The sequence below is a fragment of the Pseudophryne corroboree genome, chromosome 3 (genome assembly GCF_028390025.1).
Source record: "Pseudophryne corroboree isolate aPseCor3 chromosome 3, aPseCor3.hap2, whole genome shotgun sequence".
NCBI classification, from domain to species: domain Eukaryota; kingdom Metazoa; phylum Chordata; class Amphibia; order Anura; family Myobatrachidae; genus Pseudophryne; species Pseudophryne corroboree.
In genome coordinates, this window is record NC_086446.1 from 25,000,891 (window position 1) to 25,028,462 (window position 27,572).

The window sequence follows — 27,572 nt, forward strand, 5'->3', positions numbered from 1 at the left end:
GAGCGGTCATATCGCTCAGTGTGTACAGTCGGCCGCCGACCGGTTGGGGAGGGGAAACATTAGACGACGCTCATAGAGCGACATTGTCTAATGTGTACGGACCTTTAGACATTCCATATTCTGATTTGATAGGATGAGTGGCACATACTAATTTCTCTGAATAGGGATGATATAAACTGTAAATAATTACAATATATGATACATTGCATGTGAATAGAATAATAACATTTTATCTAATAAAGTGTCACACTGCAGCCTTTTCTGTTTCACTATGAGCTCTTCTGATAAGGGAAGAGACCAAACTGCATAAACTATAGCAGTGTTACATTGATTGGGAACCGAATAGCAACATTATATAAAACACATCATGGTGGTCATTCCGAGTTCAATGCTCGCTAGCAGTTTGTAGCAACCGTGCAAACATTATGCTGCCGCCCACTGTGAGTGTATTTTAGCTTAGCAGAAGTGCGAACGAATGGATCGCAGAGAAGCTACGAAGTTTTTTTTGTGCAGTTTCTGATTAGCTCCAGACCTACTCAACGCTTGCAATCACTTCAGACTGTTCAGTTCCTGTTTTGATGTCACACACCCGCCCAGCCACGCCTTCGTTTTTACTGGCATGCCTGCGTTTTTACGAACACTCCGTGAAAACGGTCAGTTGACACCCAGAAATGCCCACTTCATGTCAATGGCTCTGCGGCCACAAGTGCGACTGAAATGCTTCGCTAGACCCTGTGCAAAACTGCATCATCCGTTGTGCTCGTACGATGCACCACATACGCAGAACTGCCATTTTTTAGCCTGATCGCTGTGCTGTGAACAAATGCAGCTAGCGATCAACTCGGAATGACCACCCATGTTACAGTGTCGCCTTTCTCAATCAGCCTTTAACAGCAGGCTCTAAAAAGATATGTTTCTGCTATTTTGCTTACATCTAATGCAGTGGTTCTCAAACTCGGTCCTCAGGACCCCACACAGTGCATGTTTTGCAGGTAACCCAGTAAGTGCACAGGTGTATTAATTACTCACTGACACATTTTAAAAGGTCCACAGGTGGAGCTAATTATTTCACTTGTGATTCTGTGAGGAGACCTGCGAAACATGCACTGTGTGGGGTCCTGAGGACCGAGTTTGAGAACCTGTGATCTAATGATCCCAGTGTTGGTAAAATTATATGAGCAGCTTTTCTGTTCTGAGTTACTTACAAATAACACGCTGTGTTTCATAAAGCAAGATTTATGATATTATTTTAATATCTAATATCACATTAGTGATCATAGGCACAAGGTAAGGGACCAAGGACAAGTTACAACTTGGGTCGACGGGGAAAAGTCAGGATGATACTCTATCTGACATTGTAATTATATCCTATAATCTTTTGTTGGATCCAAAATTGTATAGGTGATCCTACTGATGCCAGATAATATATTAAAAGCAGGATTGTGTGACAACTGCTCAGTGCGTCTGGTCTCACAAAAAAATGAATACAATTACAAGTGATACAAGAACAAATAAGACAGTGAACACATTTTTAAATTGATATAATATCCTTTTATTTATTGTATTTTTTCCATATATATTTCACATCACTTTTAATGGATTAATATTAAAAGTTATATTTTAAACAAATTAATTCTCTCTTCTTACAGTGCGCCAACCAAGAGACTATCTTCTCTATCTTACTCTTACCTTCTACCTTCTAGTCTATGGCAGCACCCCCAATATATGATTATGAATTAAACCGCAATACATATATAAATGGGGTTCACTACGATCTGCCGACGGCCAGCCTCCCGGCGACCAGCATACCGGCGCCGGGAGGCCGGCCGCCAGCTTATCGACAGTGTGGCGAGCGCAATTGAGCCCCTTGCAGGCTCGCTACGCGCGCCACACTATTTTATTCTCCCTCCAGGGGGGTCGTGGCCCCCCACGAGGGAGAATAAGTGTAAGTATGCTGGCTGTCGGGCTCCCGGCGCCGGTATGCTGGTCACCGGGAGCTCGACCGCCGGCATACTGAAGACCACCCATATAAATGGGGTATTTATTGCATTTAATGAAATACTAATTGACTTTTCACTAGTGCAGAAGATATCCATTACCCCTCCTCCCTTATCGATTATCATGCGTATGCACCGCAATTCACAGGTGCGTTCCACGGGTACAAAGCGGATCGCCACTCAGCGATGGGTTTGTGCAAAGAATCCATTCGCACGGGCGTTCGCAAGGAGATTGAGAGGAAGAAGGCGTTTGTGGGTGGCAACTGACCGTTTTCAGGGAGTGGTTGGGAAAACGCAGGTGTGCCTAAGCGTTCACAGGGCGGGTGTCGGACGTCAGTTCCGGTCCCGGAGAGGCTGAAGTGATCGCAGTGACTGAGTAAGTCCTCGGCTGCGCAGAGACTGCACAAGATCTGTTCACACAGCTCTGCTACACATGCATTCGCATAAAACAAAAATACACTCCCCTATGGGCAGCGACTATGTGAACGCAGGACTGCAAAAAAAGCCTAGCGAGCGATCAGGTCTGAATTAGGCCCATAATTAGATGGTCACACACATACACAATACAGTGCCCCCTCCCTCTTATACAACAGGCAGCATATTGGCTACTCTGCGGCTGCTCCCCCCCCCTTCTATCTACCATAGTGTATACAGGGGCCAGAGCTGTACCATGTGCTGTGTAGCCCCACCCTCACACCAGACCCCTCCCTCTGACTGTGTTGCTAGTAATGGTAACGTGAGGGTTTGGTTGATCCTGTCCCCCTGAAGCCACCACTGGAAACAAGTTTCATATTAGGGGGCATTCACTACCCCCATAGCAGTGCCGCTGATCTGAATACACTCTGCACATTTAATTATGCCTGCTTTCATCATATATTCAAAGGAAGAACTATTACTATTCATGGCTGCATAGTGGTTACAACTGCTGCTTCAGATATGATCCTTACCAAGGCACTATTTGTGTGGAGTTTGTGTGTTCTCTTCTTGCTTGTTTAGCTTGCCACTGATTACTCTGGTTTTCTCCAACAAAGGTTAAAAATAAAACAATAATGTGTGTGATATGGGATTTGGGACCTCAATCAGCGTGGATCGCTATTGAGACTGAAATTGCCATTTTCTTAAAACTGCTACTGCTAAAAATCGCATGTTAAGAGCTGCCCTCAACGGCTTTTGGCCTATGCGCAATGTGTTAGCAACACTTTATAGTGAAAAAGGTGCTAAATAAACAAATGTTATAACTTTTCTTACATGTAAATATTAATGCTACATCGTTTCTTGTCTACCAAAGAAATTCAACTGTGACTATCTGATGTCTTAAAATAGCTGGTTCTCATCTATGTGACTTCTCATGTCTACGAAGAGATGATGTCTGTGTAAAACATTTCCCACACTCAGAGCATGTAAATGGCTTCTCACCTGTGTGACTTCTCTCATGCATAACAAGAGATGATTTATGTGTAAAACATTTCCCACACTCAGAGCATGGAAATGGCTTTTCTCCTGTGTGACTTCTCTCATGTATAACACAATGTAATTTCCGTGTAAAACATTTCCCACACTCAGAGCATGGAAATGGCTTCTCACCTGTGTGACTACTCTTATGTGTAACAAGAGATGATGCCTGTGTAAAACATTTCCCACACTCAGAGCATGGAAAAGGCTTCTCACCTGTGTGAATTCTCTGATGTGTAACAAGAGATGATTTCTGAGTAAAATACTTATCACAATTAGAACACGGAAATGGTTTCACATCTGTGTGAAATTGTGTGTGTGTACAAAGGCCAGATTTATCTTTAAAACATTTCCCGCACTCGGAACATGCAAATGGCCTCTCACCTGTGTGACTTCTCTCATGTATAACAAGATGTGATTTCTGTGTAAAACATTTCCCACACTCAGAGCATGGAAATGGCCTCTCACCTGTGTGATTTCTCTCATGTATAACAAGATGTGATTTCTGTGTAAAACATTTCCCACACTCAGAACATGGAAATGGTTTCTCACCTGTGTGACGTCTCTGATGTATAACCAGATGTGATTTCTGTGTAAAACATTTCCCACACTCAGTACATGCAAATGACTTCTTACCTGTGTGAGTTCTCTGATGTATAACAAGATATGATTTCTGTGTATAACATTTCCCACACTCAGAGCATGCAAATGGCTTCTCACCTGTGTGAGTTATCTGATGTATAACAAGATATGATTTCTGTGTATAACATTTCCCACACTGAGAGCATTCAAATAGCTTCTCACCTGTGTGACGTCGTTGATGTGCAAGAAGATTTGATTTCTCTGTAAAACATTTCCCACACTCGGGGCATGGAAATGGTTTCTCACCTGTGTGACATCTCTCATGTCTAACAAGATGTGATTTGCGTGTAAAACATTTCCCACACTCAGAGCATGCAAATGGATTTTCATCTGTGTGACATTGCTGACGTCTAACAAGAGATGATTTGTGTGTAAAACATTTCCCATACTCAGAAGAAGAAATTACTGCATCACCGCTATGATCTTTACTATGTGAAGCAATATTTGAGTCACCAGGAGAGCACTCTTCAAGAATAGAGAGATCAGATGATATATTTGCACTGTGAAGCGCTGGATGTATATTCAGGGAAAGGTGGTTTTCGTCTGAAGACCCTCGTGCGATATCTTCTAATTTACAACCTGGAGACCAAATGCAATGTTCCTCCGAGGTATTCTTTGTATTGCGCCCATCTGGTAGAAATAAAACAAGTAGTCAAGTATCTTACAACATAGGCATCATTAATCAATATTTCATTTCACCCCCTATGCGCAAAGATTTGTGCTTAGTACAACCTCATGCGGAATACTTTGAGTGCTGCCTTTCACACTAAAACATAATACTGGAGAAGAAAAAGAAAACGGGAAGTTTTTTGAGAGTGTGGCTGGGTCCCCATCAGAGTGCCAAGGTATGCAGGGGGGATAGGATAGAAACTTTTAAATATATCAAGGGTTTTACCAAGGTACAGGAGGGAGATATTCTTCAAATTAGGAGAAGCATTAGAAAAGAGGACATGCGTCGAGACTGGAGGGAGGGAGGATCATGGTAAATTTGATGAAAAATTACTTCACAGAAAGTGTAGTGGACAAGTGGAATAGCCTCCCATCGGAGGTGGTAGAGGCTAAGACAGTAGAGCAATTTAAACAGGCATGGGAGTACACATAAGGATAGACGTACAAAGAAATGATGAACAAATAGGGTTTGAGGTAACAATATGGGCAGCACGGACAGTGTAATGGTTAGCATTACTGCCTCACAGCAGTGAGGTCATGGGTTCCATTTCCACCATGGCGGTAACTGTGTGGAGTTTATATATTCTTCCCATGCTTGCGGGTACTCCGGTTCCGCCCACAATCCAAAAATATACTTGTAGGTTAATTGGCTCCAAACAAAATTAACCCTAGTGTGTATGTGTGTGCATTTACATGTGGTAGGGAATATAGATTGTAAGCTCCACTGGGGCAGGGACTGATGCAAATGGGCAAATATTCTCAGTAAAGCGCTGCGGAGTATGTGCGCACTATATAAATAACTGATAAAAAATAACAATGGGGCACACTAGATGGGCCTATTGGTTCTTATCTACTTTAATAATGCAGTTACTGTTACAGAGTGGTATAAGTCCTCTTATTCCCTCAGTTACAGAGCAGTATCATATTCCTCTTATTCCCTCAGTTACAGAGCGGTATCACAGTCCTCTTATTCCCTCAGTTACAGAGCAGTATTGCAGTCCTCTTATTCCCTCAGTTACAGAGCAGTATCACAGTCCTCTTATTCCCTCAGTTACAGAGTGGTATCACAGTCCTCTTATTCCCTCAGTTACAGAGCAGTATCACAGTCCTCTTATTCCATCAGATACAGAGTGGTATTGCAGTCCTCTTATTCCCTCAGTTACAGAGTAGTATCACAGTCCTCTTATTCCCTCAGTTAGAGTGATACCACAGTCCTCTTATTACCTCAGTTACTGAGACATATCGCAGTCCTCTTATTACCTCAATTACAGAGGGGTATCATAGACCTCTTATTCCCTCAGTTACAGAGCGGTGTCGTAGTCCTCTTATTCCCTCAGTTACGGAGCGGTGTCGTAGTTCTCTTATTCCCTCAATTACAGAGCGGTATCACAGTCCTCTTATTCCCTCAGTTACAGAGCGGTATCATATTCCTTATTCCCTTAGTTACAGAGACGTATCACAGTCCTCTTATTCCCTCAGATACAGAGCGGTATCACAGTCCTCTTATTCCCTCAGTTACAGAGCGGTATCATATTCCTTATTCCCTCAGTTACAGAGCGGTATCACAGTCCTCTTATTCCCTCAGTTACAGAGCGGTATCATAGTCCTCCTATTTCCTCAGTTACAGAGCTGTATCACAGTCCTCTTATTCCCTCAGTTACAGAGTGGTATCACAGTTCTCTTATTCCCTCAGTTACAGAGTGGTATCACAGTTCTCTTATTCCCTCAGTTACAGAGCAGTATCACAGTTCTCTTATTCCCTCAGTTACAGAGTGGTATCACAGTCCTCTTATTCCCTCAGTTACAGAGCGGTATTATAGACCCCTTATTCTATCAGATACAGAGTGGTATTGCAGTCCTCTTATTCCCTCAGTTACAGAGTAGTATCACAGTCCTCTTATTCCCTCAGTTACAGAGCGGTATCATAGTCCTCTTATTCCCTCAGTTACAGAGCGGTATCATAGTCCTCCTATTTCCTCAGTTACAGAGCGGTATCATAGTCCTCCTATTTCCTCAGTTACAGAGCTGTATCACAGTTCTCTTATTCCCTCAGTTACAGAGTGGTATCACAGTCCTCTTATTCCCTCAGTTACAGAGCGGTATTATAGACCCCTTATTCCCTCAGATACAGAGTGGTATTGCAGTCCTCTTATTCCCTCAGTTACAGAGTAGTATCACAGTCCTCTTATTCCCTCAGTTAGAGTGATACCACAGTCCTCTTATTACCTCAGTTACTGAGACATATCGCAGTCCTCTTATTACCTCAATTACAGAGGGGTATCATAGACCTCTTATTCCCTCAGTTACAGAGCGGTGTTGTAGTCCTCTTATTCCCTCAGTTACGGAGCAGTGTCGTAGTCCTCTTATTCCCTCAATTACAGAGCGGTATCACAGTCCTCTTATTCCCTCAGTTACAGAGCGGTATCATATTCCTTATTCCCTTAGTTACAGAGACGTATCACAGTCCTCTTATTCCCTCAGATACAGAGCGGTATCACAGTCCTCTTATTCCCTCAGTTACATATAGGGTCACACAGCAGGGTCTCTCACATGCATAGGGTCACACTCACAGCAGGGTCTCACATGCATAGGGTCACACTCACAGCAGGACCTCACATGCATAGGGTCACACTCACAGCAGGACCTCACATGCATAGGGTCACACTCACAGCAGGACCTCACATGCATAGGGACACAGCAGGCTCTCACATGCATAGGGTCACACTCACAGCAGGACCTCACATGCATAGGGTCACACTCACAGCAGGGTCTCACATGCATAGGGTCACACTCACAGCAGGACCTCACATGCATAGGGTCACACTCACAGCAGGACCTCACATGCATAGGGTCACACTCACAGCAGGACCTCACATGCATAGGGACACAGCAGGGTCTCTCACATGCATAGGGTCACACTCACAGCAGGACCTCACATGCATAGGGTCACACTCACAGCAGGACCTCACATGCATAGGGTCACACTCACAGCAGGACCTCACATGCATAGGGACACAGCAGGCTCTCACATGCATAGGGTCACACTCACAGCAGGCTCTCACATGCATAGGGTCACACAGCAGTCTCTCACATAAAGGGTCACACTCACAGCAGGGCCTCACATGCATAGGGTCACACTCACAGCAGAGTCTCTCACATAAAGGGTCACACTCACAGCAGGCTCTCACATGCATAGGGTCACACTCACAGCAGTCTCTCACATAAAGGGTCACACTCACAGCAGGCTCTCACATACATAGGGTCACACTCACAGCAGGGTCTCACATGCATAGGGTCACACTCACAGCAGGCTCTCACATGCATAGGGTCACACTCACAGCAGGGCCTCACATGCATAGGGTCACACTCACAGCAGGGTCTCACATGCATAGGGTCACACTCACAGCAGGGTCTCACATGCATATGGTCACACTCACAGCAGGGTCACATGCATAGGGTCACACTCACAGCAGGGTCTCACATGCATAGGGTCACACTCACAGCAGGGTCTCATGCATAGGGTCACACTCACAGCAGAGTCTCACACATGCATAGGGTCACACTCACAGCAGGGTCTCACATGCATAGGGTCACACTCACAGCAGAGTCTCACACATGCATAGAATCACAGATACAGATCTGCCCAGAGAATATTGGGGATCATTAAGACCTGATAGCACGCTGTTTTTTTTTGCAGTCCTGCGATCACCTAGTCATCGGGCTAAACTGCGCATGCGTATGGATGATCGCTTTCTTATCATACTATTATGTCATCCAATTTCTTTACATATTCGATTATGCTGGTGTCCGGGCTCCAGGGAAGATCCGAGAATCATCTGTGAGGATTGGACATTTTAGACACGTGACATGTATGAGAGAATCGGCGCTATAATAGTAATGTAAGCCCGGTCGGAGACGATGTAATATGTGATCATATGACCACATACCCGGCAGCGATTGTCTCTCTCTTCCTTTATAACCATTCCAGGTAGGGCAATCGGGTTTGCCCTGACGAAGCTGATGTGAAACGTGCACGTGGGCGGTGTTAGTATGTATCAATGTTCAATTTAGCAATATGAAGAAATGCGTGTTCAGTATTTAATAGGACCAGTTACACCCAAACTGAGCTACAATCAATATAGTATACCCTATGGGATGGATATAGAAACTGTGGCTGTGGATGGGTCAGCACATGTGTATCCTAGCCGCTTTCTGTTAATATTTCCTACGATAGGATTCAATAAACTCAATGCGGTCAGTAATGCCCAAAATGGAATTATACCTAATACAGCACAGCGTATGTGTGTTTCAGCGGCTCCCTGTGGATCATTGCCTACGATAGGATCTGAAAGTCACAGAGTTAGCTGTACGAGTTGAATTGAATTAATGCTTCACGCTACACATACACGTTCGCTGCCTTGTATGAATGCTCTCTGTGATAAGATTTAATAATTAGATGTTTCAGTGGCCTCTTACCAATATTTTCTAGGACAGAATTTAGTGTTTACACGGAGTTAGATATAGGAGTAAAATTCAATTTATGCGAGCACGCCACACAGGATATACAATGAGTGTGGATGAGACAGCACATATATGTATTAGCTGACTGGTGTGAACACTTCTTGTGACAGTATTCAATAATTACATGTTCCAGCGCTCTCCTATTAACATTTCCTCAGATAGGTTTTCACAAACACATGGGGGTATATTTACTAAAGTCCCAATTTTGACCGAATTGCTGTTTTTTTTTCAAAGTGTCCATCTCGGGAATTTACTAAACTGAAATCTCGGCAGTGATGAGGGCATTCATATTTTTTTGGAAGTCAAAGAAAAAAAATACGAATGAATACACCATCGGTCAAATACACCTGTTATTTTATACAACTCTGTAATTTACTACAAATTCGAATTCACAAACAGCGCCGGCAATAGTCAAACACTGCCATGAAAAAAAAATACAAATCGTAAAAAAAAGCAGTTTTAAAATAGACCTGCTTTTTTTTACCGTGTTCTGATAGGCATGCACAGATCCGTGCATGTTTATCAGTGGGAAGGAGTGGGATAGAGTTAACAATTAGAAAAAAAAAATGTTTGGGGTCCTCCCTCCTAAGCATAACCAGCCTTGGGCTCTTTGAGCCGGTCCTGGTTGTAAAAATACGGGGGGGGGGAATTTACAGGGGTTCCCCCATATTTTAACAAACAGCACCGGGCTCTGCGCCTGGTCCTGGTGCAAAAAATATGGGGGACAAAAGACGTAGGGGTCCCCTGTATTTTAAAAACCAGCACCGGGCTCCACTAGTCAGAGAGATAATGCCACAGCCGGGGGACACTTTTATCTTGGTCCCTGCGGCCCTGGCATTAAATCACCAACTAGTCACCCCTGGCCGGGGTACCCTGGAGGAGTGGGGACCCCTTAAATTAAGGTGTCCCCCCAGTACGTTATACAGGATGGATACAGAGACTGTGGATGGGATAGCGTATGTGTGCATCAGCTGCCTTATACAAATACTCTCCATGATAGGCTCTCATAACTATATGGAGTTAGCTACTCGAGTATATTGTCAACACTAGATGTATGAACTAATATTGAGGTGGTTAATTAAATGGTACAGAGTGTGATATAATCCCTTCTCCTAAATCCCATATTGGAAAATTGTAACACACCACATTAATTGTACTTTAACGGGTGACTAAATGCCCATACTCACTTGCCGATAAAATGGGCGCCGTCGCTCATTTGCTCCCTCCCTGAGCGACGTTGCTCATTTTATCGGCAAGTGTGTATGCCGCCAGCGACGACCGATGCACGGCCCCGTGGGTTGGCAGCGATCATCGCTGTCGGCAGTGCATGTATGCAGGATCTGCACTGTCGTCCAGGACCTGCATGCAGGGCTGGCGGAGGCTTGACGTCACTGAGCGGTCATATCGCTCAGTGTGTACAGTCGGCCGCCGACCGGTTGGGGAGGGGAAACATTAGACGACGCTCATAGAGCGACATTGTCTAATGTGTACGGACCTTTAGACATTCCATATTCTGATTTGATAGGATGAGTGGCACATACTAATTTCTCTGAATAGGGATGATATAAACTGTAAATAATTACAATATATGATACATTGCATGTGAATAGAATAATAACATTTTATCTAATAAAGTGTCACACTGCAGCCTTTTCTGTTTCACTATGAGCTCTTCTGATAAGGGAAGAGACCAAACTGCATAAACTATAGCAGTGTTACATTGATTGGGAACCGAATAGCAACATTATATAAAACACATCATGGTGGTCATTCCGAGTTCAATGCTCGCTAGCAGTTTGTAGCAACCGTGCAAACATTATGCTGCCGCCCACTGTGAGTGTATTTTAGCTTAGCAGAAGTGCGAACGAATGGATCGCAGAGAAGCTACGAAGTTTTTTTTGTGCAGTTTCTGATTAGCTCCAGACCTACTCAACGCTTGCAATCACTTCAGACTGTTCAGTTCCTGTTTTGATGTCACACACCCGCCCAGCCACGCCTTCGTTTTTATTGGCATGCCTGCGTTTTTACGAACACTCCGTGAAAACGGTCAGTTGACACCCAGAAATGCCCACTTCATGTCAATGGCTCTGCGGCCACAAGTGCGACTGAAATGCTTCGCTAGACCCTGTGCAAAACTGCATCATCCGTTGTGCTCGTACGATGCACCACATACGCAGAACTGCCATTTTTTAGCCTGATCGCTGTGCTGTGAACAAATGCAGCTAGCGATCAACTCGGAATGACCACCCATGTTACAGTGTCGCCTTTCTCAATCAGCCTTTAACAGCAGGCTCTAAAAAGATATGTTTCTGCTATTTTGCTTACATCTAATGCAGTGGTTCTCAAACTCGGTCCTCAGGACCCCACACAGTGCATGTTTTGCAGGTAACCCAGTAAGTGCACAGGTGTATTAATTACTCACTGACACATTTTAAAAGGTCCACAGGTGGAGCTAATTATTTCACTTGTGATTCTGTGAGGAGACCTGCGAAACATGCACTGTGTGGGGTCCTGAGGACCGAGTTTGAGAACCTGTGATCTAATGATCCCAGTGTTGGTAAAATTATATGAGCAGCTTTTCTGTTCTGAGTTACTTACAAATAACACGCTGTGTTTCATAAAGCAAGATTTATGATATTATTTTAATATCTAATATCACATTAGTGATCATAGGCACAAGGTAAGGGACCAAGGACAAGTTACAACTTGGGTCGACGGGGAAAAGTCAGGATGATACTCTATCTGACATTGTAATTATATCCTATAATCTTTTGTTGGATCCAAAATTGTATAGGTGATCCTACTGATGCCAGATAATATATTAAAAGCAGGATTGTGTGACAACTGCTCAGTGGGTCTGGTCTCACAAAAAAATGAATACAATTACAAGTGATACAAGAACAAATAAGACAGTGAACACATTTTTAAATTGATATAATATCCTTTTATTTATTGTATTTTTTCCATATATATTTCACATCACTTTTAATGGATTAATATTAAAAGTTATATTTTAAACAAATTAATTCTCTCTTCTTACAGTGCGCCAACCAAGAGACTATCTTCTCTATCTTACTCTTACCTTCTACCTTCTAGTCTATGGCAGCACCCCCAATATATGATTATGAATTAAACCGCAATACATATATAAATGGGGTTCACTACGATCTGCCGACGGCCAGCCTCCCGGCGACCAGCATACCGGCGCCGGGAGGCCGGCCGCCAGCTTATCGACAGTGTGGCGAGCGCAATTGAGCCCCTTGCAGGCTCGCTACGCGCGCCACACTATTTTATTCTCCCTCCAGGGGGGTCGTGGCCCCCCACGAGGGAGAATAATTGTAAGTATGCTGGCTGTCGGGCTCCCGGCAATACCTCAGTGATGTCACTGGTTCCTAGTGAAGTGATAGGCTGCATTCTCAGTGATGTCACTGGTTCCTAGTGAAGTGATAGGCTGCATTCTCAGTGATGTCACTAGTTCCTAGTGAAGTGATAGGCTGCATTCTCAGTGATGTCACTGGTCCTAGTGAAGTAATAAGCTGCACTCTCAGTGATGTCACTGGTTCCTAGTCAAGTGATAGGCTGCACTCTCAGTGATGTCACTGGTTCCTAGTCAAGTGATGGGCTGCACTCTCAGTGATGTCACTGGTTCCTAGTCAAGTGATGGGCTGCACTCTCAGTGATGTCACTGGTTCTTAGTGACTGGATGAGCTGCACTCTGGGGTGTCACTGGTTCCTAGTGCTGTGATAGGCCGTTTTATCATGGATGTTCTTTCAGCCCAGGAAACAGCTGCATCCATTATTAATTATGCTGTGATTTAGTGATCTGTTCCAGTCTTTATGTTGATGACACATGTCACTTGTCTGTGGATAGTAATTATACACCGTGAAAATAAACTATGATAAACTATAACCTGGATAATTTCAACAACCCATTGTCTAATTTGATATAACAGTCCAATTAAGTGTTTTGGTTTACCAACAGCTCTGAATAACCCTCCTTTTCTTCCTTTGTTGGGCTAGAAGTAATAGGGTGTGGTTTTTGAGGTGTACTAAAAATAGCATTAAATCACATGGTTGAAATTTGCTATTTTAGCTGAAAATCGAAAATGTAATAGGATCCGAATTTTTAAGGTTAAAATAGAAGTTGTATGCAATTTGATGCAATTTTCAGTAAAGGAAACAAGCGTTTTTCTAGTACACATTTTCATTACTTTGTACAGTTAGCCAGAAGCATGTACAGATCAATGAGATCAGTGTATGCTTCCATCTGTAAAAGTAAAGAAAGTGTTAAAAATAAAAAAATAATAAAAAAGACATGCAGGTCCCCCCAAGGATAACCAGACATGTTATATCTGCTGCCCCCTGCCCAACTGCTAACAAATTTGCTGCTGCGATCAACTCTGAATTACCCCCTTAATACAAGTTCTCTAAATCAGCAATAAGATGAAATGAAAAGCAGATCAGCAGGTCCTAATAACCAGCAGCTTACCATTAGACTCCCCAGAACTCTCCCGCACGGTCTGTGATTAATAACTGGATGCAGTATAAGTGTGCAGGATCACAGGCTGCAAGTCCACAATTGTAGAATAAACCAGGCAGAGCCAACAAGTCTGCAATCCCAGGAAAAGCCTGTACTCCAATAGTCACAATAGTCCCATGCACAGTCCTCAGCACACTGGCAGAGGCCGAGACTCCAGGACCAGTTGCTTCCAGAGTGAAACACACCTGCAGCTCTTACATCCTGTTTATAAAGGTTCCGATCCCCACCTCTATAGTCCCTCCTGCAAAGGGTGGTCTCAGGAAATGGTGTCTCCTGATTGGTAGTGTCAAAGTCAAAATTGCATTTCTGTATTAGAATACATTGTGGCGTTTATTAGCGGTTGTGTACGTATGCACTTTGCGTATTATGGTACTTTGCGGATCACGGCACACTTCAAGCGTTACGGTAGATATCACATAGTCACTACACGCCCAGAGCACTCTTTTAATATATAACAACATTAGTAATAAATCAGTAAAACAGCATTACACATACCACAGGGTTAAAATCACATTATTGCCCCATATTTAGTGTCCTACTGACCAGCATGTTATTAGCAGTAACCCAGTCATTTCGAACAAAGTGTCACACACAGCGATCGGATGATATGGGCAATATTTGATATATATATATATATATATATATATATATATGCAGAGCAATGTTTGTATATTAGCCAGTTCAAGCCACTTTCGCAGCGGGACCCCGAGGGCAAACACGTGTCTCCTTCAAGGAACAAAGCCTTCTCCCTCCAGTGGACTGGCCTATGGGCCGTCGAGTTATAGAGATGCCTCACCCCTAGACCAATGCTAAAAGACTTTGCTTGATATATTGTCTGCTTTTGGACAAAGGGTAGACTGAGGGCAGATCTCCTATCTCAGAAGTCCCCTTGCTGAAGACTGATCGCCTGGATCCAGGGGTGCATGCGTATGTATATTGGCTGTAACTGTAAGTCTCTCATGGGGTGTTGTTACTTGCATGTCTGTTACCTGTTATTGCGATTTAATACTTTTATTAGTTATATTAAAACTGATTATGGGGTGTACCTCAGTTCAACAGTACACTATTCTATTAAAGTATTAGTGTGCGTGGAACCGTTACGCATATAGACGCAGCTAGCCTCCGCAGCAAACTATTTTGTGTTGTTTTTAAAATCAATTGACTTTTACAGTTGAGATCAGTGAGATGAGTCATGATGAGTTCCCCTTGCTGTTTTCATGCCCCAGTGCCTGACTCAGCCCTAGGGGATAACAATGGGATCTTGGTGATGGTGGGTGATAGCCAGTCACTCCTTGTTTTGACCCCTTATAGTCACTTGTGACATCAGAGGGTCTCCAGCTTCCTGTCCCCAGTGTCCTTACAGGATGAGACTGGCTCAGAATAAAACATCTCACCTGTCCCTGTGTAAGAACGATAGCTGGCTGCTCACTTCTGTACTAAAACATTGTCCAAATGGGCCGGGGACAGTTCATTGTCACACCATCCAGAGCCATGTACTTACAGCACGCACTGGAGGCACCTTCTGCTGTACCTACTGCCCTCCCTTATACCGGCTGTGGCTACACCACTCATACCACACTCACAGCAGAGTCTCTCTTATAGGGTCACACTCACAGCAGAGTCTCTCACATATAGGGTCACACTCACAGCAGGGTCTCACATGCATAGGGTCACACTCACAGCAGAGTCTCTCTTATAGGGTCACACTCACAGCAGTCTCTCTTATATAGGGTCACACTCACAGCAGAGTCTCTCTTATATAGGGTCACACTCACAGCACGGTCTCTCTCATATAGGGTCACACAGCAGGGTCTCTCACATGCATAGGGTCACACTCACAGCAGGGTCTCACATGCATAGGGTCACACTCACAGCAGGACCTCACATGCATAGGGTCACACTCACAGCAGGACCTCACATGCATAGGGTCACACTCACAGCAGGACCTCACATGCATAGGGACACAGCAGGCTCTCACATGCATAGGGTCACACTCACAGCAGGACCTCACATGCATAGGGTCACACTCACAGCAGGGTCTCACATGCATAGGGTCACACTCACAGCAGGACCTCACATGCATAGGGTCACACTCACAGCAGGACCTCACATGCATAGGGTCACACTCACAGCAGGACCTCACATGCATAGGGACACAGCAGGGTCTCTCACATGCATAGGGTCACACTCACAGCAGGACCTCACATGCATAGGGTCACACTCACAGCAGGACCTCACATGCATAGGGTCACACTCACAGCAGGACCTCACATGCATAGGGACACAGCAGGCTCTCACATGCATAGGGTCACACTCACAGCAGGCTCTCACATGCATAGGGTCACACAGCAGTCTCTCACATAAAGGGTCACACTCACAGCAGGGCCTCACATGCATAGGATCACACTCACAGCAGGGTCTCTCTCATATAGGGTCACACTCACAGCAGGGTCTCACATGCATAGGGTCACACTCACAGCAGGACCTCACATGCATAGGGTCACACTCACAGCAGGCTCTCACATAAAGGGTCACACTCACAGCAGGGTCTCACATGCATAGGGTCACACTCACAGCAGGACCTCACATGCATAGGGTCACACTCACAGCAGGGTCTCACATAAAGGGTCACACTCACAGCAGGGTCTCACATGCATAGGGTCACACTCACAGCAGGACCTCACATGCATAGGGTCACACTCACAGCAGTCTCTCACATAAAGGGTCACACTCACAGCAGGCTCTCACATACATAGGGTCACACTCACAGCAGGGTCTCACATGCATAGGGTCACACTCACAGCAGGCTCTCACATGCATAGGGTCACACTCACAGCAGTCTCTCACGTAAAGGGTCACACTCACAGCAGGCTCTCACATACATAGGGTCACACTCACAGCAGGGTCTCACATGCATAGGGTCACACTCACAGCAGTCTCTCACATAAAGGGTCACACTCACAGCAGGCTCTCACATGCATAGGGTCACACTCAGCAGTCTCTCACATAAAGGGTCACACTCACAGCAGGACCTCACATGCATAGGGTCACACTCACAGCAGTGTCTCACATAAAGGGTCACACTCACAGCAGGGTCTCACATGCATAGGGTCACACTCACAGCAGGACCTCACATGCATAGGGTCACACTCACAGCAGAGTCTCTCACATAAAGGGTCACACTCACAGCAGGCTCTCACATGCATAGGGTCACACTCACAGCAGTCTCTCACATAAAGGGTCACACTCACAGCAGGCTCTCACATACATAGGGTCACACTCACAGCAGGGTCTCACATGCATAGGGTCACACTCACAGCAGGCTCTCACATGCATAGGGTCACACTCACAGCAGGGCCTCACATGCATAGGGTCACACTCACAGCAGGGTCTCACATGCATAGGGTCACACTCACAGCAGGGTCTCACATGCATATGGTCACACTCACAGCAGGGTCACATGCATAGGGTCACACTCACAGCAGGGTCTCACATGCATAGGGTCACACTCACAGCAGGGTCTCATGCATAGGGTCACACTCACAGCAGAGTCTCACACATGCATAGGGTCACACTCACAGCAGGGTCTCACATGCATAGGGTCACACTCACAGCAGAGTCTCACACATGCATAGAATCACAGATACAGATCTGCCCAGAGAATATTGGGGATCATTAAGACCTGATAGCACGCTGTTTTTTTTTGCAGTCCTGCGATCACCTAGTCATCGGGCTAAACTGCGCATGCGTATGGATGATCGCTTTCTTATCATACTATTATGTCATCCAATTTCTTTACATATTCGATTATGCTGGTGTCCGGGCTCCAGGGAAGATCCGAGAATCATCTGTGAGGATTGGACATTTTAGACACGTGACATGTATGAGAGAATCGGCGCTATAATAGTAATGTAAGCCCGGTCGGAGACGATGTAATATGTGATCATATGACCACATACCCGGCAGCGATTGTCTCTCTCTTCCTTTATAACCATTCCAGGTAGGGCAATCGGGTTTGCCCTGACGAAGCTGATGTGAAACGTGCACGTGGGCGGTGTTAGTATGTATCAATGTTCAATTTAGCAATATGAAGAAATGCGTGTTCAGTATTTAATAGGACCAGTTACACCCAAACTGAGCTACAATCAATATAGTATACCCTATGGGATGGATATAGAAACTGTGGCTGTGGATGGGTCAGCACATGTGTATCCTAGCCGCTTTCTGTTAATATTTCCTACGATAGGATTCAATAAACTCAATGCGGTCAGTAATGCCCAAAATGGAATTATACCTAATACAGCACAGCGTATGTGTGTTTCAGCGGCTCCCTGTGGATCATTGCCTACGATAGGATCTGAAAGTCACAGAGTTAGCTGTACGAGTTGAATTGAATTAATGCTTCACGCTACACATACACGTTCGCTGCCTTGTATGAATGCTCTCTGTGATAAGATTTAATAATTAGATGTTTCAGTGGCCTCTTACCAATATTTTCTAGGACAGAATTTAGTGTTTACACGGAGTTAGATATAGGAGTAAAATTCAATTTATGCGAGCACGCCACACAGGATATACAATGAGTGTGGATGAGACAGCACATATATGTATTAGCTGACTGGTGTGAACACTTCTTGTGACAGTATTCAATAATTACATGTTCCAGCGCTCTCCTATTAACATTTCCTCAGATAGGTTTTCACAAACACATGGGGGTATATTTACTAAAGTCCCGATTTTGACCGAATTGCTGTTTTTTCTTCAAAGTGTCCATCTCGGGAATTTACTAAACTGAAATCTCGGCAGTGATGAGGGCATTCATATTTTTTTGGAAGTCAAAGAAAAAAAATACGAATGAATACACCATCGGTCAAATACACCTGTTATTTTATACAACTCTGTAATTTACTACAAATTCGAATTCACAAACACTGATGGGGGGAGCTGATAGCCACAAATACGAATCTTAGTAAACATACCCCATGGAGTTAGCTGCATGAGCCAAATTTAATGAAGGCAGTACGTTATACAGGATGGATACAGAGACTGTGGATGGGATAGCGTATGTGTGCATCAGCTGCCTTATACAAATACTCTCCATGATAGGCTCTCATAACTATATGGAGTTAGCTACTCGAGTATATTGTCAACACTAGATGTATGAACTAATATTGAGGTGGTTAATTAAATTGTACAGAGTGTGATATAATCCCTTCTCCTAAATCCCATATTGGAAAATTGTAACACACCACATTAATTGTACTTTAACGGGTGACTAAATGCCCATACTCACTTGCCGATAAAATGGGCGCCGTCGCTCATTTGCTCCCTCCCTGAGCGACGTTGCTCATTTTATAGGCAAGTGTGTATGCCGCCAACGACGACCGATGCACGGCCCCGTGGGTTGGCAGCGATCATCGCTGTCGGCAGTGCATGTATGCAGGATCTGCACTGTCGTCCAGGACCTGCATGCAGGGCTGGCGGAGGCTTGACGTCACTGAGCGGTCATATCGCTCAGTGTGTACAGTCGGCCGCCGACCGGTTGGGGAGGGGAAACATTAGACGACGCTCATAGAGCGACATTGTCTAATGTGTACGGACCTTTAGACATTCCATATTCTGATTTGATAGGATGAGTGGCACATACTAATTTCTCTGAATAGGGATGATATAAACTGTAAATAATTACAATATATGATACATTGCATGTGAATAGAATAATAACATTTTATCTAATAAAGTGTCACACTGCAGCCTTTTCTGTTTCACTATGAGCTCTTCTGATAAGGGAAGAGACCAAACTGCATAAACTATAGCAGTGTTACATTGATTGGGAACCGAATAGCAACATTATATAAAACACATCATGGTGGTCATTCCGAGTTCAATGCTCGCTAGCAGTTTGTAGCAACCGTGCAAACATTATGCTGCCGCCCACTGTGAGTGTATTTTAGCTTAGCAGAAGTGCGAACGAATGGATCGCAGAGAAGCTACGAAGTTTTTTTTGTGCAGTTTCTGATTAGCTCCAGACCTACTCAACGCTTGCAATCACTTCAGACTGTTCAGTTCCTGTTTTGATGTCACACACCCGCCCAGCCACGCCTTCGTTTTTACTGGCATGCCTGCGTTTTTACGAACACTCCGTGAAAACGGTCAGTTGACACCCAGAAATGCCCACTTCATGTCAATGGCTCTGCGGCCACAAGTGCGACTGAAATGCTTCGCTAGACCCTGTGCAAAACTGCATCATCCGTTGTGCTCGTACGATGCACCACATACGCAGAACTGCCATTTTTTAGCCTGATCGCTGTGCTGTGAACAAATGCAGCTAGCGATCAACTCGGAATGACCACCCATGTTACAGTGTCGCCTTTCTCAATCAGCCTTTAACAGCAGGCTCTAAAAAGATATGTTTCTGCTATTTTGCTTACATCTAATGCAGTGGTTCTCAAACTCGGTCCTCAGGACCCCACACAGTGCATGTTTTGCAGGTAACCCAGTAAGTGCACAGGTGTATTAATTACTCACTGACACATTTTAAAAGGTCCACAGGTGGAGCTAATTATTTCACTTGTGATTCTGTGAGGAGACCTGCGAAACATGCACTGTGTGGGGTCCTGAGGACCGAGTTTGAGAACCTGTGATCTAATGATCCCAGTGTTGGTAAAATTATATGAGCAGCTTTTCTGTTCTGAGTTACTTACAAATAACACGCTGTGTTTCATAAAGCAAGATTTATGATATTATTTTAATATCTAATATCACATTAGTGATCATAGGCACAAGGTAAGGGACCAAGGACAAGTTACAACTTGGGTCGACGGGGAAAAGTCAGGATGATACTCTATCTGACATTGTAATTATATCCTATAATCTTTTGTTGGATCCAAAATTGTATAGGTGATCCTACTGATGCCAGATAATATATTAAAAGCAGGATTGTGTGACAACTGCTCAGTGCGTCTGGTCTCACAAAAAAATGAATACAATTACAAGTGATACAAGAACAAATAAGACAGTGAACACATTTTTAAATTGATATAATATCCTTTTATTTATTGTATTTTTTCCATATATATTTCACATCACTTTTAATGGATTAATATTAAAAGTTATATTTTAAACAAATTAATTCTCTCTTCTTACAGTGCGCCAACCAAGAGACTATCTTCTCTATCTTACTCTTACCTTCTACCTTCTAGTCTATGGCAGCACCCCCAATATATGATTATGAATTAAACCGCAATACATATATAAATGGGGTTCACTACGATCTGCCGACGGCCAGCCTCCCGGCGACCAGCATACCGGCGCCGGGAGGCCGGCCGCCAGCTTATCGACAGTGTGGCGAGCGCAATTGAGCCCCTTGCAGGCTCGCTACGCGCGCCACACTATTTTATTCTCCCTCCAGGGGGGTCGTGGCCCCCCACGAGGGAGAATAAGTGTAAGTATGCTGGCTGTCGGGCTCCCGGCGCCGGTATGCTGGTCACCGGGAGCTCGACCGCCGGCATACTGAAGACCACCCATATAAATGGGGTATTTATTGCATTTAATGAAATACTAATTGACTTTTCACTAGTGCAGAAGATATCCATTACCCCTCCTCCCTTATCGATTATCATGCGTATGCACCGCAATTCACAGGTGCGTTCCACGGGTACAAAGCGGATCGCCACTCAGCGATGGGTTTGTGCAAAGAATCCATTCGCACGGGCGTTCGCAAGGAGATTGAGAGGAAGAAGGCGTTTGTGGGTGGCAACTGACCGTTTTCAGGGAGTGGTTGGGAAAACGCAGGTGTGCCTAAGCGTTCACAGGGCGGGTGTCGGACGTCAGTTCCGGTCCCGGAGAGGCTGAAGTGATCGCAGTGACTGAGTAAGTCCTCGGCTGCGCAGAGACTGCACAAGATCTGTTCACACAGCTCTGCTACACATGCATTCGCATAAAACAAAAATACACTCCCCTATGGGCAGCGACTATGTGAACGCAGGACTGCAAAAAAAGCCTAGCGAGCGATCAGGTCTGAATTAGGCCCATAATTAGATGGTCACACACATACACAATACAGTGCCCCCTCCCTCTTATACAACAGGCAGCATATTGGCTACTCTGCGGCTGCTCCCCCCCCCTTCTATCTACCATAGTGTATACAGGGGCCAGAGCTGTACCATGTGCTGTGTAGCCCCACCCTCACACCAGACCCCTCCCTCTGACTGTGTTGCTAGTAATGGTAACGTGAGGGTTTGGTTGATCCTGTCCCCCTGAAGCCACCACTGGAAACAAGTTTCATATTAGGGGGCATTCACTACCCCCATAGCAGTGCCGCTGATCTGAATACACTCTGCACATTTAATTATGCCTGCTTTCATCATATATTCAAAGGAAGAACTATTACTATTCATGGCTGCATAGTGGTTACAACTGCTGCTTCAGATATGATCCTTACCAAGGCACTATTTGTGTGGAGTTTGTGTGTTCTCTTCTTGCTTGTTTAGCTTGCCACTGATTACTCTGGTTTTCTCCAACAAAGGTTAAAAATAAAACAATAATGTGTGTGATATGGGATTTGGGACCTCAATCAGCGTGGATCGCTATTGAGACTGAAATTGCCATTTTCTTAAAACTGCTACTGCTAAAAATCGCATGTTAAGAGCTGCCCTCAACGGCTTTTGGCCTATGCGCAATGTGTTAGCAACACTTTATAGTGAAAAAGGTGCTAAATAAACAAATGTTATAACTTTTCTTACATGTAAATATTAATGCTACATCGTTTCTTGTCTACCAAAGAAATTCAACTGTGACTATCTGATGTCTTAAAATAGCTGGTTCTCATCTATGTGACTTCTCATGTCTACGAAGAGATGATGTCTGTGTAAAACATTTCCCACACTCAGAGCATGTAAATGGCTTCTCACCTGTGTGACTTCTCTCATGCATAACAAGAGATGATTTATGTGTAAAACATTTCCCACACTCAGAGCATGGAAATGGCTTTTCTCCTGTGTGACTTCTCTCATGTATAACACAATGTAATTTCCGTGTAAAACATTTCCCACACTCAGAGCATGGAAATGGCTTCTCACCTGTGTGACTACTCTTATGTGTAACAAGAGATGATGCCTGTGTAAAACATTTCCCACACTCAGAGCATGGAAAAGGCTTCTCACCTGTGTGAATTCTCTGATGTGTAACAAGAGATGATTTCTGAGTAAAATACTTATCACAATTAGAACACGGAAATGGTTTCACATCTGTGTGAAATTGTGTGTGTGTACAAAGGCCAGATTTATCTTTAAAACATTTCCCGCACTCGGAACATGCAAATGGCCTCTCACCTGTGTGACTTCTCTCATGTATAACAAGATGTGATTTCTGTGTAAAACATTTCCCACACTCAGAGCATGGAAATGGCCTCTCACCTGTGTGATTTCTCTCATGTATAACAAGATGTGATTTCTGTGTAAAACATTTCCCACACTCAGAACATGGAAATGGTTTCTCACCTGTGTGACGTCTCTGATGTATAACCAGATGTGATTTCTGTGTAAAACATTTCCCACACTCAGTACATGCAAATGACTTCTTACCTGTGTGAGTTCTCTGATGTATAACAAGATATGATTTCTGTGTATAACATTTCCCACACTCAGAGCATGCAAATGGCTTCTCACCTGTGTGAGTTATCTGATGTATAACAAGATATGATTTCTGTGTATAACATTTCCCACACTGAGAGCATTCAAATAGCTTCTCACCTGTGTGACGTCGTTGATGTGCAAGAAGATTTGATTTCTCTGTAAAACATTTCCCACACTCGGGGCATGGAAATGGTTTCTCACCTGTGTGACATCTCTCATGTCTAACAAGATGTGATTTGCGTGTAAAACATTTCCCACACTCAGAGCATGCAAATGGATTTTCATCTGTGTGACATTGCTGACGTCTAACAAGAGATGATTTGTGTGTAAAACATTTCCCATACTCAGAAGAAGAAATTACTGCATCACCGCTATGATCTTTACTATGTGAAGCAATATTTGAGTCACCAGGAGAGCACTCTTCAAGAATAGAGAGATCAGATGATATATTTGCACTGTGAAGCGCTGGATGTATATTCAGGGAAAGGTGGTTTTCGTCTGAAGACCCTCGTGCGATATCTTCTAATTTACAACCTGGAGACCAAATGCAATGTTCCTCCGAGGTATTCTTTGTATTGCGCCCATCTGGTAGAAATAAAACAAGTAGTCAAGTATCTTACAACATAGGCATCATTAATCAATATTTCATTTCACCCCCTATGCGCAAAGATTTGTGCTTAGTACAACCTCATGCGGAATACTTTGAGTGCTGCCTTTCACACTAAAACATAATACTGGAGAAGAAAAAGAAAACGGGAAGTTTTTTGAGAGTGTGGCTGGGTCCCCATCAGAGTGCCAAGGTATGCAGGGGGGATAGGATAGAAACTTTTAAATATATCAAGGGTTTTACCAAGGTACAGGAGGGAGATATTCTTCAAATTAGGAGAAGCATTAGAAAAGAGGACATGCGTCGAGACTGGAGGGAGGGAGGATCATGGTAAATTTGATGAAAAATTACTTCACAGAAAGTGTAGTGGACAAGTGGAATAGCCTCCCATCGGAGGTGGTAGAGGCTAAGACAGTAGAGCAATTTAAACAGGCATGGGAGTACACATAAGGATAGACGTACAAAGAAATGATGAACAAATAGGGTTTGAGGTAACAATATGGGCAGCACGGACAGTGTAATGGTTAGCATTACTGCCTCACAGCAGTGAGGTCATGGGTTCCATTTCCACCATGGCGGTAACTGTGTGGAGTTTATATATTCTTCCCATGCTTGCGGGTACTCCGGTTCCGCCCACAATCCAAAAATATACTTGTAGGTTAATTGGCTCCAAACAAAATTAACCCTAGTGTGTATGTGTGTGCATTTACATGTGGTAGGGAATATAGATTGTAAGCTCCACTGGGGCAGGGACTGATGCAAATGGGCAAATATTCTCAGTAAAGCGCTGCGGAGTATGTGCGCACTATATAAATAACTGATAAAAAATAACAATGGGGCACACTAGATGGGCCTATTGGTTCTTATCTACTTTAATAATGCAGTTACTGTTACAGAGTGGTATAAGTCCTCTTATTCCCTCAGTTACAGAGCAGTATCATATTCCTCTTATTCCCTCAGTTACAGAGCGGTATCACAGTCCTCTTATTCCCTCAGTTACAGAGCAGTATTGCAGTCCTCTTATTCCCTCAGTTACAGAGCAGTATCACAGTCCTCTTATTCCCTCAGTTACAGAGTGGTATCACAGTCCTCTTATTCCCTCAGTTACAGAGCAGTATCACAGTCCTCTTATTCCATCAGATACAGAGTGGTATTGCAGTCCTCTTATTCCCTCAGTTACAGAGTAGTATCACAGTCCTCTTATTCCCTCAGTTAGAGTGATACCACAGTCCTCTTATTACCTCAGTTACTGAGACATATCGCAGTCCTCTTATTACCTCAATTACAGAGGGGTATCATAGACCTCTTATTCCCTCAGTTACAGAGCGGTGTCGTAGTCCTCTTATTCCCTCAGTTACGGAGCGGTGTCGTAGTTCTCTTATTCCCTCAATTACAGAGCGGTATCACAGTCCTCTTATTCCCTCAGTTACAGAGCGGTATCATATTCCTTATTCCCTTAGTTACAGAGACGTATCACAGTCCTCTTATTCCCTCAGATACAGAGCGGTATCACAGTCCTCTTATTCCCTCAGTTACAGAGCGGTATCATATTCCTTATTCCCTCAGTTACAGAGCGGTATCACAGTCCTCTTATTCCCTCAGTTACAGAGCGGTATCATAGTCCTCCTATTTCCTCAGTTACAGAGCTGTATCACAGTCCTCTTATTCCCTCAGTTACAGAGTGGTATCACAGTTCTCTTATTCCCTCAGTTACAGAGTGGTATCACAGTTCTCTTATTCCCTCAGTTACAGAGCAGTATCACAGTTCTCTTATTCCCTCAGTTACAGAGTGGTATCACAGTCCTCTTATTCCCTCAGTTACAGAGCGGTATTATAGACCCCTTATTCTATCAGATACAGAGTGGTATTGCAGTCCTCTTATTCCCTCAGTTACAGAGTAGTATCACAGTCCTCTTATTCCCTCAGTTACAGAGCGGTATCATAGTCCTCTTATTCCCTCAGTTACAGAGCGGTATCATAGTCCTCCTATTTCCTCAGTTACAGAGCGGTATCATAGTCCTCCTATTTCCTCAGTTACAGAGCTGTATCACAGTTCTCTTATTCCCTCAGTTACAGAGTGGTATCACAGTCCTCTTATTCCCTCAGTTACAGAGCGGTATTATAGACCCCTTATTCCCTCAGATACAGAGTGGTATTGCAGTCCTCTTATTCCCTCAGTTACAGAGTAGTATCACAGTCCTCTTATTCCCTCAGTTAGAGTGATACCACAGTCCTCTTATTACCTCAGTTACTGAGACATATCGCAGTCCTCTTATTACCTCAATTACAGAGGGGTATCATAGACCTCTTATTCCCTCAGTTACAGAGCGGTGTTGTAGTCCTCTTATTCCCTCAGTTACGGAGCAGTGTCGTAGTCCTCTTATTCCCTCAATTACAGAGCGGTATCACAGTCCTCTTATTCCCTCAGTTACAGAGCGGTATCATATTCCTTATTCCCTTAGTTACAGAGACGTATCACAGTCCTCTTATTCCCTCAGATACAGAGCGGTATCACAGTCCTCTTATTCCCTCAGTTACATATAGGGTCACACAGCAGGGTCTCTCACATGCATAGGGTCACACTCACAGCAGGGTCTCACATGCATAGGGTCACACTCACAGCAGGACCTCACATGCATAGGGTCACACTCACAGCAGGACCTCACATGCATAGGGTCACACTCACAGCAGGACCTCACATGCATAGGGACACAGCAGGCTCTCACATGCATAGGGTCACACTCACAGCAGGACCTCACATGCATAGGGTCACACTCACAGCAGGGTCTCACATGCATAGGGTCACACTCACAGCAGGACCTCACATGCATAGGGTCACACTCACAGCAGGACCTCACATGCATAGGGTCACACTCACAGCAGGACCTCACATGCATAGGGACACAGCAGGGTCTCTCACATGCATAGGGTCACACTCACAGCAGGACCTCACATGCATAGGGTCACACTCACAGCAGGACCTCACATGCATAGGGTCACACTCACAGCAGGACCTCACATGCATAGGGACACAGCAGGCTCTCACATGCATAGGGTCACACTCACAGCAGGCTCTCACATGCATAGGGTCACACAGCAGTCTCTCACATAAAGGGTCACACTCACAGCAGGGCCTCACATGCATAGGGTCACACTCACAGCAGAGTCTCTCACATAAAGGGTCACACTCACAGCAGGCTCTCACATGCATAGGGTCACACTCACAGCAGTCTCTCACATAAAGGGTCACACTCACAGCAGGCTCTCACATACATAGGGTCACACTCACAGCAGGGTCTCACATGCATAGGGTCACACTCACAGCAGGCTCTCACATGCATAGGGTCACACTCACAGCAGGGCCTCACATGCATAGGGTCACACTCACAGCAGGGTCTCACATGCATAGGGTCACACTCACAGCAGGGTCTCACATGCATATGGTCACACTCACAGCAGGGTCACATGCATAGGGTCACACTCACAGCAGGGTCTCACATGCATAGGGT

The 27,572-nt window shown here is 44.4% G+C and overlaps 2 protein-coding genes across 2 annotated transcripts in view; both read right to left on the reverse strand.

Moving 5' to 3' along the window:
- Positions 1 to 2,049: 2,049 nt before the first annotated feature.
- Positions 2,050 to 10,276, reverse strand: LOC135057091 (gastrula zinc finger protein XlCGF26.1-like). The gene is made up of 2 exons (XM_063962991.1): positions 10,270 to 10,276; positions 2,050 to 4,721 (listed from the first exon to the last, which is right to left on the reverse strand). The coding sequence occupies exons 1-2, from the start codon at positions 10,274 to 10,276 to the stop codon at positions 3,328 to 3,330; spliced, it is 1,401 nt and encodes a 466-aa protein (XP_063819061.1). The 3' UTR covers positions 2,050 to 3,327.
- Positions 10,277 to 21,369: 11,093 nt separating this feature from the next.
- The window catches only part of LOC135057092 (zinc finger protein 850-like), a 70,688-nt gene continuing 64,485 nt past the window's right edge, over positions 21,370 to 27,572 (reverse strand). Inside the window, exon 8 of the mRNA XM_063962992.1 lies at positions 21,370 to 23,668. Within this exon, the coding sequence (XP_063819062.1) occupies positions 22,648 to 23,668 (1,021 nt within the window). The 3' untranslated portion in view covers positions 21,370 to 22,647. The remainder of the gene's footprint in view (positions 23,669 to 27,572) is intronic.